The sequence below is a fragment of the Colias philodice genome, chromosome 13, assembly GCF_061535455.1.
Source record: "Colias philodice isolate Cphi_HAF_F1 chromosome 13, ilColPhil1 Martin Lab GWU primary, whole genome shotgun sequence".
Taxonomy (NCBI): domain Eukaryota; kingdom Metazoa; phylum Arthropoda; class Insecta; order Lepidoptera; family Pieridae; genus Colias; species Colias philodice.
The window spans coordinates 6504360-6520096 of record NC_143098.1 but is presented as its reverse complement, the minus strand read 5'-3'; the positions used below and the strand labels follow the sequence as shown (position 1 = coordinate 6520096).

Here is a 15737-nt window from a genome sequence, read left to right as displayed (position 1 = left end):
TGTCATGGACGTATAAAAAAAGACGGACGGTATATCGCCTAAACATTGAGTGAAGCCTAGTAATGGCGGCGAAACATCCATGTGTGTGTGCCATGTTGCCATGGCAACAGCTGTCCTGATGACAATGGCGGCTGTATTTTTTTCTATAAATTTTGCCGTAATAATTTTGTCATTAAAACATAAAAGAAATAACTTGCTTCCCTGTGGAATGTAATCCCTTGTGTTTTGTTATTTAAAATTGTACTGTTGCGACACCATTTAACCACGCAAGACGGCATTTTAAATATTTTTTGTGAAACAGTGACGCAGTTAATCAGTCGGTAGTTCACGACGTAATGGCGGCCGACTAGCTTACTATGGTGAGAGTATGTGCGTGTTTATTGTCTTTACACGATCGCTAGCTTACTATGGTGGCTTCACGTTGTTTGTTCGTAATACGGCGTCCGTCTTTGTATAATATACATTGTTGTTTAAATGGGCAAATTCCGAGAAAAAACAGTGTTGATACTATAATTACTATTTATATTTTTTGCACCGTCATTCAATACCTCAAAACAAGATTATGATTCACAACAATATTCTATGAAATATCTGTTGGTTTTTAAGAATTATATTTTGAAGACATTAACTGTAATAATAATTACCCACAGGTATCTTTTTAATGTCTTTAAATATTTTTTTAACAGTGGATATGATACACTTTCCTATTAGATAAATTTATTTTTTTATTTTTGTAGGCACAATGACTTCCTACAACTTTTGATGGATGCAGCGGAAAAGGAAAAAGAACAGTTAGGGAATAATCACTCAGAAATGCGTAAGTATAATAAATATTATTTAATTATTTTAAAAATCTAAACCTCTTTGAACAGGAAAACAGCAAATTAACCGAATTTGGTGTTTTCCTTTTATTTTTAAGAGAACTTGTGTAAAAGGTAAACTATATTTTATAAGACGAGTATAAATAATATAATATATATACAATGCATGGAGGCTCGTATGTATCTCTTACGAGGGAATAGTTGCCTAGATTAACAAGTTTCTAGAATATCTAGATAAAGCACTTCATACGAAAACTCACTTGTCACCTAGATATCTATATTTGTAATGGCGTAGAGTAATTTGGGGGTCCCATATAAAATTTGGTTGGCCGATATATCCAAATATGTATTGAATAGTTTAAATATGATATACACACGCTAGGGGGGGGGGATATAGCATACTACTACGGCCCTGTTTGAATGTTGCAATATATTGAGATGTAATATCGCATATCCGTAGTAATTTCATTAATTCAATGATAAATATCACTATCGTGCGAAGTTGTCCTTCAACAACATTCTATTATCAAATATTTTGCTGACAGCTATTGACACTATGGTAAAGGACATCTTAGCATTGAGGCGTATGACTCCTAAAGGACTCCTGGTGAAGACACCAGACAATTTTTGAAATTCAATTAGAAATAATAAATTATTTCTAATTAAATTTCATTTACTAAATATTAAAATATTAAAATATTTAGTAAATCGATGTGCTTGGGCATGTGCACTACCAGCTGAGTGGTCCTCATCGCTCATAATTCATAATGTTGCGATCGTTTAAGTACATAGAGGACTTCTACTTAACCTAGTTTAAATTTAGGATAATAATTACGATTCACCTCAACTGTCTCAACTAAGGCTCAACACATCTTAATAGAGACTTCACTAATTGTAATCGCATTTATTATAAGCTTGTAGTCATTTGAATTTTTTCGCAATAAAATTAATAATTAACTAGATATCACACAGAAATTTTATCACCATGTCAACGACAATATAAAACTTTTACATTGTATCTTGTAATTAATTTAATGAATATCTTTCTTTTCTTTACTAATTTCTGTAAAGTGAAAATAATGCGAGAATATATTTTAATAGATTATAGCTTCTTAACAATAATTTAATTAAGATAACGAACACGCTTACAATTTAATTATACCAACAAATATACCATATCTATTGGTATCTAAAACCAACCAACCAACGAAGGATTGAAATTAATTTTATAGGAACATGCCTATAATAAGTCTCGTATATTATTTATTATTTGATTATATGAATACACCCTAAAATCGTAATATAAACCTATTTCAGATTTAGATGACGACACACTCGACGCCCAAAGTATAATATTCCTTGTAGCTGGTTTCGAAACTTCTAGTACATTGCTATCGTTTGCGGCGCACGTGCTCGCCACGAAACCAGACCTTCAGGATAAGCTCAGAGAACACGTGATTAGCGTAACTGAAGGGAAGGAAATGAATTATGATCTTCTTACACAACTAGACTATTTGGAAGGTTTTCTGCTGGGTAATTATCTTCGTTATCTATATATCCTATATTATATGTAGGAGTATAAGTCAAGAGAACACAATTATATTATTATCTGTTATATTGAAAGCCACAGAGAGCATTGCCTTTATATCACGTGAAATTATATATTAAATACTAATTACTCGATCACTGAACTGCCATAAATTATTAATAATTTATCTCTCATTATTTTACTTCTTCTTTTGCGCAGTTGGATAGTTGCCGAAATTGGCAGCAATAACGAAAAGAATTGATCGATTTTGATCCCGCAATGTTGATTAGTTAACTTATTTTGTAATCTTAGCAACATTGTTTCCCTTTCTCTAGCGGTCTAGACTGAATAAATTGGCTTTATCGAATAATATATTTAATTTAATTTCAGAAACATTACGCATGTACCCTCCCGCGTCAAGGATAGACAGAGTGGTCACAAAGCCATACGTTCTACCAGGAACATCTATTAAGTTAAATGTAGGGCAAGCAGTCGCTATACCAATATATGGAATACACATGGACCCGAATATTTACCCGGAGCCCCACGAGTTCAGACCTGAACGGTTCATGAAAGACGAGAAGAAAGATAGACCGTCGCATTTGTTCCTGGCGTTCGGCGCTGGACCCAGGAATTGTATTGGTGAGTCATTTAACGTGCTTTTCTGATGGTCTCTTTAGCGTATATCTGTCATTAAAAAAATGACGTTGAGAAATATAATTATATCGCAATGGTTCAAAAAACTTATTAGAGACAGGTAAAGGAAGAATCATGCCCTTATTTCATTTTGACTTCACGTAAATTGACAAAAGCGTTGGAATTATCGGAATCGTAAAATAAAGTTTTCTGAAAGCTCAAACAATAATTAATAGTGTTTCTAATATTGATAAGGCATTTTAAATAAAAAAAATCTAATGTTCAAGGTTTTTAACCCCCAGTTAAAACGATTCTTTTATAATTGATACAACTCGTGTAAAATGGAACAAATGAAGACAATCTCAATTTATATTCCAGGGCTTCGCTTCGCAATGATCTCTGCAAAGTTGGCAATGGTAGCTGTGTTGAAAAACTTTAGATTTAAAACGTGTCCAAAAACGCAGGATCCGGTGCAATTCGACAAACGTGCTTTTCTGCTGAAGGCTAGTCAGGGAATATATGTTAATGTGGAAAAGATATAAATTTTCAAGTGTAGTTGAATATACAAATTGTTTATTATTATTCGAATTTACGGGTGTATGTTTTAGTTTATAAGACAATGTTTAATTTAAGTTGTAGCTATATTATTTTGTAATGAAATTATCATCAATTTTTATTGTATGTGTGTATGTAGTAACATTTTACTTTGCTCTTGCCTTTAAAAATATTAAAAACTCGAATCGCAATGAATAGCACGCAAATAAATGGAAATCATGTACCAGTAACAAATTATAAAATTATAGAATAATTATTATTTATTACGCTATAAGCGAAAGGAAGACATTTTGACATTTGAAAAAATATTTAAACAGAACGCCTATTATGGCGTATTACCCGTGGTGCCCGCGCTATGACCCACTGGTGGGTCTACGGGTATTATCTGTACTTCCCTTCTTATGTCCTGCATAATTATTTCGAACTATCCGTTAGTTTCGAATAGTTTCGGTTGCGGATATCAGATTTTATTAAAACTAATATTATACATTTGAAAATTCCTATTGCAAGCTCCAATAAAACATAATTAAATGGGACCATGGGTAATACGCCAATATTATTATGCTGTATCTCATGTCAATAACATTAAATTCTATTAGCCAACAAAGGCTTATAATAAAAAAAATGAATATAATGATCGATTCTGTGATCTAAAAAGTACAAAGAACAGTATTCCCACTTTTATGACGGTCTCTATCGAAATCTCTTTTAAAATATTGGAAATAATACCTACTATTTTTTAGCAAAAACACTATAAAATTTGGGCGATATACTTTTTTTGTTTGTTTCAAGACATTACAATAAAATATGCAATTAGTCGATAAACATGTTTTATTTGAAATCATTAATTCAATTTACATTTAAATTTTAAAGTGTTAATTTAATAAGACTATCGTGAATATTTTAACTACACGTACAATTATGATATCATTAACTTGGGTAATTGAATAATTTCTTATTTAAATAACTGGCTTTTAAACCGATGTCAAAAAAGAGAAAGTTGTATGTTTTCATACAACTATTTTATTTGAGTTTACTTTAAGCTCATCCATAGTTTTATTTTTATCAATGGATTACAAGAATGAGATTTGTAAAGTTGAATAAATATTAAGAGATTTAATGAGTCGTAAGAATAAGTTGATTTCAACTATAGTTATTAGTGTAGTAAATAGGCCATCCTGCTTGCCAAATGTTTTAAAAATTAATTAACTGTAAAGAGTAAACTCTTTACAGTATCCTACATGTACTTGAAATACAGATTTCTATACAACATATTTTTTATATACTAAATTTTAAGTAATACTCAAAGGTATTGGTTAAAAATTGATCTTAACTAATGTTTGCCGAATAATTTTATTTATAAATGCAAAAAAAAAACAATTAACTAATTCAGTACTCTTAAATTTAATAGTTTATGTGACGATTTACGTTAAGTAAAGTCAACATTCTAGATATAAGTATAGTAGGTACAAGGTGTTATGAATAATCGAATATTAGTATATTTTTGATAATAATAAATTTGTATAAGAAAAGGTAATAAACTGTTTTATTTTTATTTGAACCCATAATGTCGTTTTGTCTAAACTTATGTTATCTCTCTGCCAAAAATGATAGTGTTGGATATTGAATTATCTTTCTAATTTAAGTAACTTATTCTCAAATTATCCGGTATTCCTAATTTATCCTCATATAAACCATTTTCGCCTAATAAAGTTTAAAATAAAAAATACTTATCAATAATTGCATTCTTCGATCATATATTTTTTTAAGATTGCATAACATTAATTGCATAAATTAATAAAATGCACTGAAATCACAGATTACATTAATCGATTTCAGATTACATATACATCAATATTTAAAAGCTAAAAATATGTATTATCAAAATCACAATCTTTTTGAACTTTGGATGAAAAGTGATGAAGGTCAATCAATAATTTTAATAATACATTTAGGAAAAACACTAAGTACATACAATATGTATTGTATACAACCTTTCCTTCTGCTCGAAAGCCTATATTAAACAGAATGGAAATCGAAGGACTTTATTTTACCTATATAACACCTACCTATATATATAGTGAAATGATTGCCTTTTATATTTCTTTTATATATTAAAAGGGTTTTCCGATACAAATATGTTCTACTTCTATGCCGTCGTTTCCTACTTATATTTGTAGATAATAGTTTAGTTTATTATAATAATACCTGTGGTAATATATGTAGTACGGAACCTTTGCGTGATTCCAACTATTACTAATCCTCATGAGTCATGACAATTTGTTTATTTGCGTGGCATGATACTTTCTAATAGGCCGATGAAAAAAATTATTTAAAAAATGGTTTATCTTTGTGGGAATATATTAAGTTAGATTGTACCATGATTGTACCTACTAATTTTAAGGCTCTTATACAAGTGCCTACGTCCGACAATTTTGTTTCCACCTTCAATCTTTCTGTACTTATTGTTTGCTGTGACCTCGATTAATTAAATTTTATCGCTTTAAAATTGATAATTTTAATGTTCGCTTCGTTTTTAATACCCACGTTATGACTATGTGTGCGAATATAGTACCTCCACGATTCATCTCTCCATCTAACCAATTACAGATTTCCTCAGATTTTCATACCAAGTTTCAAGTACTACATAATTCCGATTTAAGTAATTTTAATTTTCTTATAAACCTTTTTTTAAGCATTGAGTAGTACATATTAACTCAATGTTCTTAAGCCTATAATCTATAGAATTTATTAGTACCTATTTATCAGAAGGAACGTCTAATAAAGAGTCTTGCTAATAATAATAATACATAATATTATTAAAAATGACAATCATTCTAATATATTCAATCTTTAATATATTTGATATTCAATACAATTAATGACATTTTATTACTAGCTGAAACATTTGAAGCTAAGAAAAATACCCATTTTTAAAATAGATACTGTCCTCATTATCGCACTGATTTACCATTAAATTCTAGATAAGTGCATAAGTATAATAAGTAATAAGTATATTGAGATAAGATATAATCTATTTACCAAAAAGACAAATTACAATTCAATAGTAAAAATTAAGTCGGTAAAAGACGTTCTTTCGTGAAGTTATTTAGCACAAGAAAACTAATTAGGTATTATTAAAAATAAACTTTAAAACAGGACAATCAAAATGGAGTCCGGAAATTTTGTACAACAATTTGGAACGATTATTTTGGAGTATTGGAAATTAACGTTACCTTTGACAATTTTATTTATGTTGTATTACCATTTCACGAGAACGTTTAATTTTTTTAAAAAACGTGGCATCGATTATCTTGAGCCAACAGTTGTTATTGGTAATATGGGTGCGAATATACTAGGCAAACAAGCATTTCATGATTTTCAAAGAGAGATTTATAACCGATTCAAAAAGACTGGATATGGTGGTAAGTTTTACGAACCTATTTAATTATTATAATAATTTAGAATTTAGCCTCTACCTTTTTCATATTATAAAAAGTGTAACTTAATGATTCACAACAAATAAATTATAACTTATTTTAATTAATAAACTCTTCATGAGAACAACAATTAGTTACATAAACTAAAAACAATATAAAAACTCAGATTTTTCCTCATCTTTATATGTTTATTTAATAATATGTCAGCGTATTTTTTACTTACAATAATTAAAATATAACATTTACAGGAGTCTTCTTGGGAAGGCAGCCCGTTCTGTACATTACGGATCCAGAACTCATTAAAGCAGTTACTATTCGGGATTTTGAACATTTTATAGATCGATACTCTTTACCGAGTAACGAACCTTTATATTTCAAACGAAACCTTCTGAACCTAAAGGTATGTATGAAGTATGTTATTAATATGTACATAATATGAATATAGGTACATCCGGTGTCGTTTATCGAAGAAAATATAAAATCATCCAGATTTATAAGGGTGTTTGTTGATGCTTTTCCGAAGTCGTTGATCATCTAATATGTATTTGGTTGTATAAAAATTATTGTATTTTTTGAATGGCCGGAAATAATATTGATTACCCAATAAAATTTTAGCAAATAATTGATAACCACCTGTTAATCGTACAAAATAATAATCCGTTGCGTCATAACGACTATCTTAAGTATCTATTCTAAACTATAATTGAAAGTGGTAGCTGACTTTTATGTGTATGCGAATACTAGTAGTTAACAGACACATAGTTTTAATCTTGGTTTGGCTATACATATATTGCCAAATTAAGATAAAGGCGATACTGCCATCACGGAAAAATACTAGAAAAAATACGTATGTAGTGGTGGTCTAATATCTATGTAAAAGATATTATGTAATGCTCTTATCGACAGCAATCAATTAATTATTATTTGAATTCTCATTACGAAATGAGCGAAATCTGAATCTCATAATTATGATATTATTATGCTTAAAAATATCTCGATTTTAACAAAAGATAGATAGAACTGCAAGGAATAGATAAAACCGGCCAAGTGCAAGTCAGACTCGCGCACCGAGGGCTCCGAACAAGCCTATTTTTTATATTGTAACTTTAAATTATGGCTATTAGCAATTTTTTTTACCTCTGCTATAAGACGCTGCTTTTAACCAAATTTCAAGACTTGTTGTGAATTTCAAGAATTGAAGTGTTTACGGGTTTTGATTCCCTTACGAATGTCGATACAATAATGACTGAAAATGTTAAATTATGTATTAATGGGAGTACCTTATTAATTGGAATTTTGTGTATTGCAGTCTGGTGAATGGAAAGGTGTCCGAAGTATCATAACTCCATCGTTCAGTTCGTTACGACTTAAACATATGCTACACCTTATAGAAAATTGTTCAGAGCAAATGGTTGGGCTTTTAAATCAATTTGGTAATTAATTATTTATCTTCTTCTATTCGAATTTGAAACATCAAAATATTTAATAACAATATTTTTCTGTGGAGATTAATCTGAATAAAAAAATTGGTATAACTGTTTTTTATATTCTATATCCATCAGGCCCCGGAATCACAGACACATAGAAAATCTATTGTGTCGTGGCCCGATCGGGGCGCTCGGTGGTCAATGGGTTAAAGCTAAATTGGTAATAATTTTGTTATTTATAGGTAACACTGAAATCGAAATGAAGGAAACCATGGGAAGGTTCACATTAGAAGTAATTGGCGCCTGTGCATTTGGAATTAAATCCGACTCGTTGACTGATGAAAATGCACGTTTTGTCAAGGTTTGTTCATAAGTATTTTCCATGGTTCTATTGTAGGAGTTGGGCCAGCTTGCACCGGGGACGATACAACACCTCACAGAAGATCGGCGTAAGGCTTCGATCGGTGAGAGAGGAAGCCAATGGCCCATGTCCTTTTCCTTATTCTCCCCAGTCCTTTCCTTAATTCCTTTTGTCAATCTCTTCTTAATCCCTTTCCCATTAACGTCGACAATCTATTTGTAGGGTCTGCAAACGAGCTTACGCTCATCAGGCGCCACACAAGCTCCTTTGCCGACGATGACATAAAAAACAGTCAAGATATTAATTCGGTTAAAAACATACTTTCAGGTTGCAGAAAAATACGACCACCTTCCCTTGCCGAAGAGAATAGGTATATTTTTCATAATTATGTTTATACCTGAAGCACTAAGATTCATAAACATATCATTCTTACACCACGAAACTATCGAAGAACTTGTGAAAATGTTGAAAAAAACGAAAGCGGAAAGAAAATTGTCCAAAACGAAGTAGGTTAAAATATAATTTTTATATTATACCCATATTTCATAGCCAGCAAAATATAGATATTATTTTAACACGAATTTCTGTTTTTAGACATAATGACTTCTTACAATTGCTCCTTGATGCTGCAGAAAAAGAAAGGGAAGAAGTAGGCAACACACAGTCGCAAATACGTAAGTATTCTTTAATGATAATTATTATCCATGGTTGATAAATCTTTTCAATAAAATATAACATTTTCTAAGAGATTCCTCTAAATATCATAATCATTTTAGATTTGGACGAAGACACAATCGACGCTCAAAGCCTGTTATTCTTTATTGCTGGATATGAAACATCCAGTACGTTACTGTCCTGTGCTATTTTCCTAATGGCCGTCAACCCAGAGTTTCAAGACAAACTCCGCGCCCATGTGGTAGAGATAACTAAAGATAAGGAAATCACATACGATGTTCTCTCACAGCTGGATTATCTCGAAGCATTCTTATTAGGTAAGCTATAGCGTATATAATATCGTAGCGATTGTATCGTATTACCTATGTATGTATAAATTAGTCATTATCACTGAGGAAATATCAAAAACAACTAAGCGGTTATAAAACCTCTTATCTACTCGCACCGATTTTCTAAACGATTTCACGGAATATAGGTGAGTAGATTAATGGTTCGATGTAAAAAATATTCCTGATGGACATAGGAAATTGTATTTTTTAGCTTGCACATTAATTTTATGGATGATCTTTAAATTGTACAAATTGAACAAAGACAGCCAACAACACAGAAACACACTTTAGTTCTAATTTTTATCAGACTTAAAGTTTCATAATATATTTTCTCAGAAACCTTACGAATGTACCCACCAATTGCAAGGATAGACAGAGTCTGTACAAAACCCTATACTTTACCGGGGACATCTGTTAAGATAAATGTGGGTGAAATGATAGCTGTACCACTGTATGGAGTACATATGGACTCAGACCACTATCCTGACCCTGAGGAATTTAAGCCCGAAAGGTTTATACGTGATGGAAAGCTGGAAAAGCCCTCGCATTTGTTCTTAGCCTTTGGGGCCGGACCTAGGAACTGTATCGGTAAGTTTTCTTTACAATTTCGGCAGACTATAAAATTAAATTAAGTACATCGGGATAATAGTAAGATTGCTCTTTATGTAGGTATCCTCAGTAAATTTCAATACACAACGAAAACACGAATGCCAAAGGGATTTTTAAAAATGGAGTAATTGATGTAATTTTTTTCAGGATTACGTTTTGCAATGGTTTCCGCGAAACATGCCATGGTAACTGTTTTGAAGAACTTCAAATTTTCAACGTGTTCTAAAACTGAATATCCCATTCGAATTGAAGAAACGGCACCGTTCTTTAAAGCTAAAGCGGGACTTTGGGTTAAAGTTGAAAAACTTTAAACTTTGTACGTAATATATTAATTACCTTTACAATTTACATCATTCGATTTTTGTAAAAGCCGCTATAAAGAAACCAATGGAATTCCTGTATATATCGTCGACTGGTCTTAACGGATCTTCTTCAGGACCAAATCGTTGCACCATTAGCCTTCAAACAAAAATTTAGTTTTAATTTATTATATTATTTTTAATGTATATGTATGTGAAATTTACTTGTGTTTTATTATATGAGGGTAAGTATGCTGTATGATGATTGTATACAACCCTGTATTCGGTATTTGTTTCCTATTTCAAAAATAGGTCCATAATGCAATGCAATAAATGAATGTGAATACTTGTCTCAAGTCAATCTAATATATAAAATTCTCGTGTCACAGTTTTCGTCGCCATACTTCTCCGAAACGGCTTGACCGATTCTCATGAAATTTTTTGTGCTTATCTGGTATCTATGAGAATCGGCCAACATCTATTTTTCATATGTACCACGGGCGAACCCGGGGCGGACCGCTAGTTATTGATAAAATTAAATTATTTTAAAAACTAAACAATTATTTTATTTCATTTAAATATCGCACAATGGTAAAAATCCAAGATGGTTCACGCAACGTGTTTTAATACTTAATATTAGGGATGTAACGATACATGATTTTGCCGATACGATACCGATACCGATATTTGTAGTAATGTATCGGCGATACCGATACCGATACCGATATCGATGGCTTGGTAGAAAAATAAATAGTGAATTATGCATAAAAAGTTACCAATATTTAACAGAGACTCAACCGTTAATCGTATTCTTTTAAATAAAAATGCCAAATCAAAAAACAACAGAACCTTTTAGTATTATATATTAGTATTATATATTTGAACATTTTAGTATTATTATTTTACAAAGTCAGTTAAACTTTAAGTAATACACATACAATCAGTACCTAATAAAAGTTCAGTATTGGTAGAGTTTTTTCAGAAAACAAAGTGCGCACGCGCGGGCGGCCTCCCGCATCGTTCATTGGGCGCGGTTTTTTGAATTGTTTGATATCGGTATCGGTTGTTTTATTATCGGCGATACCGATATATCGGCTTGCCGATTATATCGGCCGATATATCGGTATCGGTATCGGTATCGTTACATCCCTACTTAATATAATCGATCACGCTTTTGACATGGAATCAGTTACTCTGAAGTCTGACAAGGATTATAATAAGCAGTAAAGCTACTTAACGCATATTATACCATAATCTATTATGAACATACTAATAAACTAGCTGACCTTCACAACTTCATCTGCTCTCTATTGAATTTCCTTCTTAAACCTGTGTGTTCTCTACTAATTTTTTTCTATTAAACTTTCATCTATATTTTTATTCATAGGTTCTTTAGGTTTACCTTTCATTATTATTCAGACCACAATCTGGTAATCCAGGCCCACCACACAAAGGCTCTGCTGGCACTAACCGCAAGCATGGAAACTTGTCTAGAGCCCATTTCACCATTTCCTCATTTTCTTCTAATGTCACTGTACATGTGCTGTACACTAATTTTCCGCCCGATTTTAAAACTTTGACCGCCTGAAAATATTTATTATTTACGGCTGAGAACTTGAGAAGTGATTGAAAGTGTAACTGAAGGAAAAACCAAGTCAATCTATTATTTTGGTCTTGTGAATTCACAAAGAAATTATACAACGGAACATGAGAAATTGATATAAAAAAAGTTTGATTAACTTGATAGCAATTTTTGAATTTTTCATGATGCATATATAGCTTTCCGTCCGTTCGGCCTCTTTGTCTTCTACAACTTATCAAATTAAAACCATTAAAAAAAACCACATCAAAATCTGTAGTTGCGCTTTTTTAAAGATCGAATCGTACGGACAGACAGACAGCGGGCAACAATTTTGTTTTATTCTATATACAATACTAATGAGATTGCATAGATATACTGCTTCATAATACGATATCTGCATTTGCAAGTGCAAATATTGATCAGAGATATGCAATTCTTGATAATTCGCAAAGGACATACAAAATTTTATATACAAGGAAATATGTGTTACAATCAAGTGATAACAAATGTCATTGACTTGATATGAAATCACTTGCACCGATGCAACTAACCCTTAAATATTTTGTGATATTTAACTGATAGTAAACATCAGCTTCATTACAGAAAGCTAGTTATAGGTATTGGTACGGGAGCCAGGTGCAAATTTGGTTAATTATTTCCTCTCAAGAGATAATTCGTCAGACGCCTCAGAGTATAGTATTATAAAGCCTCGTGAACGTCAGCTGGCGCTCGGTTGGGGGGGTGAGCGGTTGTAGCCTCCCACGCACGTAGGAAAAAAAATACATTCATTCATTCATTTCCTCTCAGCTAAAAATTTGTCAAATTGTAGCTAACCCAATATCTCAACGAAAAAAAATAATCAGCTGGTTACAACATGGTGTATTATACGTCAGCTGGTGTCTCGAACATGAAAGTTAAATTTAAAGAAAAATTTATTTTCCGTGATTTCCTCTCAAACAAAAATTTACCTGATGATAGCTTATATGTAACTGTGGATAAATATTAAACAATTTTATTTATTGATCAGCATGGCGGTGTGGTCACAATCATTTGGAACAATATATAGGTCAGCTGGCTGTATCTTGGTGGAAAAACCGTCAGCTGATACGGGAGGCTACAACCGCTCTTCCCCCTAACCGAGCTCCAGCTGACGTTCACGAGGCTTCATAATACTATACTTTGATGCATTTTACTAATTACCACTTGAGAGGAACTTGGTCATAAAATCTGTTCCTGGCTCCCGTACCATATATATTTCGTGACCACATTGTAGTTTTGCTCACTTATAAAATTGTTTGAGTAGTTCATGAAATGGCTTATTTTATGAACAAATCTACAATTTGGCAATGACAAATAATATATAGGTAAAGTTCCCCGAACTTACCGCTGCTAGCAACTTCCTTTGTATAAATTTGTAAGACTGCAACATTTTTGGTGTCATATTATTGATTAATCTAGGTCGTTGACCTAGTCCACTACAAGGCGCATCTAACAGAACTTTGTCAAAAGTATTGGCGGGAAATGGAGGCCCTTCTGTATCCTTACTTGCAGTTTCTGAATAACAATGTCTAGAGTCAAATGTGAATGCATTTATGCATGTTACACCTTGAATCTCACAGTTTTGTTTTATGAGATCTACCTTTTTCTCTGTCTTGTCTATTGCTGTGATTATTGCCTAGAAATTATAATAATTAATGTTACTTAATTAACGCAAATACACAAACTAATAGCAATAACATAATTTTTATTACTTGTTAGTTTTAAATAGTTGTGCCATTTCATGGCACAGGCAAACTAATTTTTCAGTATTTGATATGTTATTCTGCTTCTTAAGCTACATTGTCAAGTATCATGAAAATACATTGGATTTCGCGCGAAAGAGAAATCAACACACATCCATATATGTATTTTACAAACATTTGTTTCAATCAAGGATAATAAAGACCTACCCACCTTATCATCAGACATTTCAGCTAAATGCGTTGTTTTATTGCCTGGAGCCGCACACATGTCTAGTATGCGCTCATTGGGCTTCGCATTTACAACCCACCCGCAGACAATCGACGGCAGGTTTTGTAAGAGCACCTGCCCTTGTGGAAACAGTGATTCGTTTATAACAGGTAACTTGGATGCTGGGAGTAACGTTTGTATACCGATACCACTGGAAATAAGATGATAAAATGTTAAAATAATTATTAAAGTTATAGAATAATTGTTTTTTTTTTATTATGTGTGAGCAGATTCTTTGAGATAAGTTATAGAAAAATATAATAAACTAGCTGTGCTTTATGGTTTTACCCGCAGTGCTCTGAATTTTCGAAAATTTGAAAAGGCTGTTCTGTTCCTCTTTAAAAATAAAGGAATGTTTCCTTTCAGTAAAATTCAGTATATCCAGTATTCAAGTATTTTCCTAGAGGGCCCATAAAAAATGTCATCTGTATTATTTATCAGTTGCTATTCAACTGTTAAGTGTTATTGAGGGAACAACTATACTTTCTGGAAGCATGCTTTGGTTTATATCTATAATTTTATATTATTTGAAATTATTTTTTTTAACTTTTATACATGCCTAGGTTGGATACCTTCATCAAAGAGGTCACACCGCAGTTTCTTAAGGTACCCAGTGCCAACATATTCCTTCTTGCCATCATAATCTATTTTTAAGCCCCTTTTGCATTTTCCATCAAGATCTGCATAAATATCTACAAGATCATTGAGCTGACAACCTGTAATTAAAAATTAGTTCTCTAAGTTGATCTGTTAGTTAAAAATGGATAATAATAAAATTGTACAATAATGCAAATAATGCATGTTATAAAAAAATTGTACAAGCTTTAAAATTTAAGACTTCTCTAAGTAAAGTAATTCATTTGAAAAGAACATACCAAATATGAAGGGTTTTTAAAACTCACTTGGTTGTAATCCAAGTACTCCGGGAGCAAAAACGTGAGAACCTCTTAAGACCGCAGCTCCACATGATGCATCCACCATCACTTTAGAATTATCTCGCTTAACAACTACATTGTCTGACCAAGGCTTCACGATTAAACAATCGCCTTTTAAAAAGTTATATTCAGGTAAAGTAGAGGTGTTCAATTCTTCGCTTTGCTGAAACATTATTTCAATAAAATTTTATAAAGTTGATTCAATAAATAATAATAAGTTAAATTCATTTAATTCCATACTCACGTCAACAAATATACTTTTTAGATTCTGAATATCAAAAACTTTAAGTTTGTTTACGCGAAAGCACGTATGATTTGGAGTTTTTTCAAGCCAATTCTGAATTGAATTGAGCAGCTTCATGACCATGTTTTATTAATTTTAAAATTAAAATACATTGAAGTCAGGATGTATAGAATTTAGGATAAAAATAATTTATTAAGCTCGAACCTAAGGATCGAACTACGGATCGAGCCGATTCAGATTTCAGAATAACAAAAATTTGACAGAAATTCTGTAAACAGTGTAAACA

General features: G+C 31.8%; 4 protein-coding genes across 6 annotated transcripts in view; 2 read left to right on the top strand and 2 right to left on the bottom strand.

Moving 5' to 3' along the window:
• Positions 1-4365, top strand: part of LOC149483402 (cytochrome P450 9e2-like) — a 7365-nt gene extending 3000 nt beyond the window's left edge. Inside the window, exons 6-9 of the mRNA XM_089702364.1 lie at positions 738-817; positions 2139-2354; positions 2740-2991; positions 3364-4365. Of these exons, the coding sequence (XP_089558490.1) occupies positions 738-817; positions 2139-2354; positions 2740-2991; positions 3364-3527 (712 nt within the window). The 3' untranslated portion in view covers positions 3528-4365. The remainder of the gene's footprint in view (positions 1-737; positions 818-2138; positions 2355-2739; positions 2992-3363) is intronic.
• Positions 1-10796, bottom strand: part of LOC149483400 (uncharacterized) — a 24200-nt gene extending 13404 nt beyond the window's left edge. Inside the window, exon 1 of the mRNA XM_089702366.1 lies at positions 10718-10796. The gene's annotated coding sequence lies outside the window, so the exon portion shown is untranslated. The remainder of the gene's footprint in view (positions 1-10717) is intronic.
• LOC149483399 (tRNA (cytosine(72)-C(5))-methyltransferase NSUN6) overlaps positions 1-15737 on the bottom strand; it is a 25007-nt gene extending 9270 nt beyond the window's left edge. For 2 of the 3 annotated variants that reach the window (XM_089702369.1, XM_089702370.1), the window contains exons 1-7: positions 15452-15737; positions 15175-15370; positions 14832-14988; positions 14216-14423; positions 13647-13937; positions 12083-12264; positions 10718-10840 (exon numbers count right to left, since the gene is read on the bottom strand). In XM_089702369.1, coding sequence (XP_089558495.1) covers positions 10732-10840; positions 12083-12264; positions 13647-13937; positions 14216-14423; positions 14832-14988; positions 15175-15370; positions 15452-15574 — 1266 coding nt within the window. In that variant the 5' untranslated portion in view covers positions 15575-15737 and the 3' untranslated portion in view covers positions 10718-10731. Of the gene's footprint in view, positions 1-10423; positions 10841-12082; positions 12265-13646; positions 13938-14215; positions 14424-14831; positions 14989-15174; positions 15371-15451 lie in introns of those variants that run through there. The other variant, XM_089702367.1, reaches the window with a different exon arrangement.
• On the top strand, positions 6686-10709 carry LOC149483401 (cytochrome P450 9e2-like). The gene is made up of 9 exons (XM_089702371.1): positions 6686-6965; positions 7229-7380; positions 8290-8413; positions 8650-8768; positions 9096-9274; positions 9363-9442; positions 9545-9760; positions 10109-10360; positions 10529-10709. The coding sequence occupies exons 1-9, from the start codon at positions 6710-6712 to the stop codon at positions 10690-10692; spliced, it is 1542 nt and encodes a 513-aa protein (XP_089558497.1). The 5' UTR covers positions 6686-6709; the 3' UTR covers positions 10693-10709.

Coding starts and splice junctions, on each gene's coding strand:
- LOC149483401 (XM_089702371.1), top strand. CDS start 6,710: ATGGAGTCCGGAAATTTTGTACAACAATTTGGAACGATTATTTTGGAG. Junction 8,769..9,095: donor AAAATGCACGTTTTGTCAAG/GTTTGTTCATAA, acceptor ACATACTTTCAG/GTTGCAGAAAAATACGACCA. Junction 9,443..9,544: donor CAACACACAGTCGCAAATAC/GTAAGTATTCTT, acceptor TAATCATTTTAG/ATTTGGACGAAGACACAATC.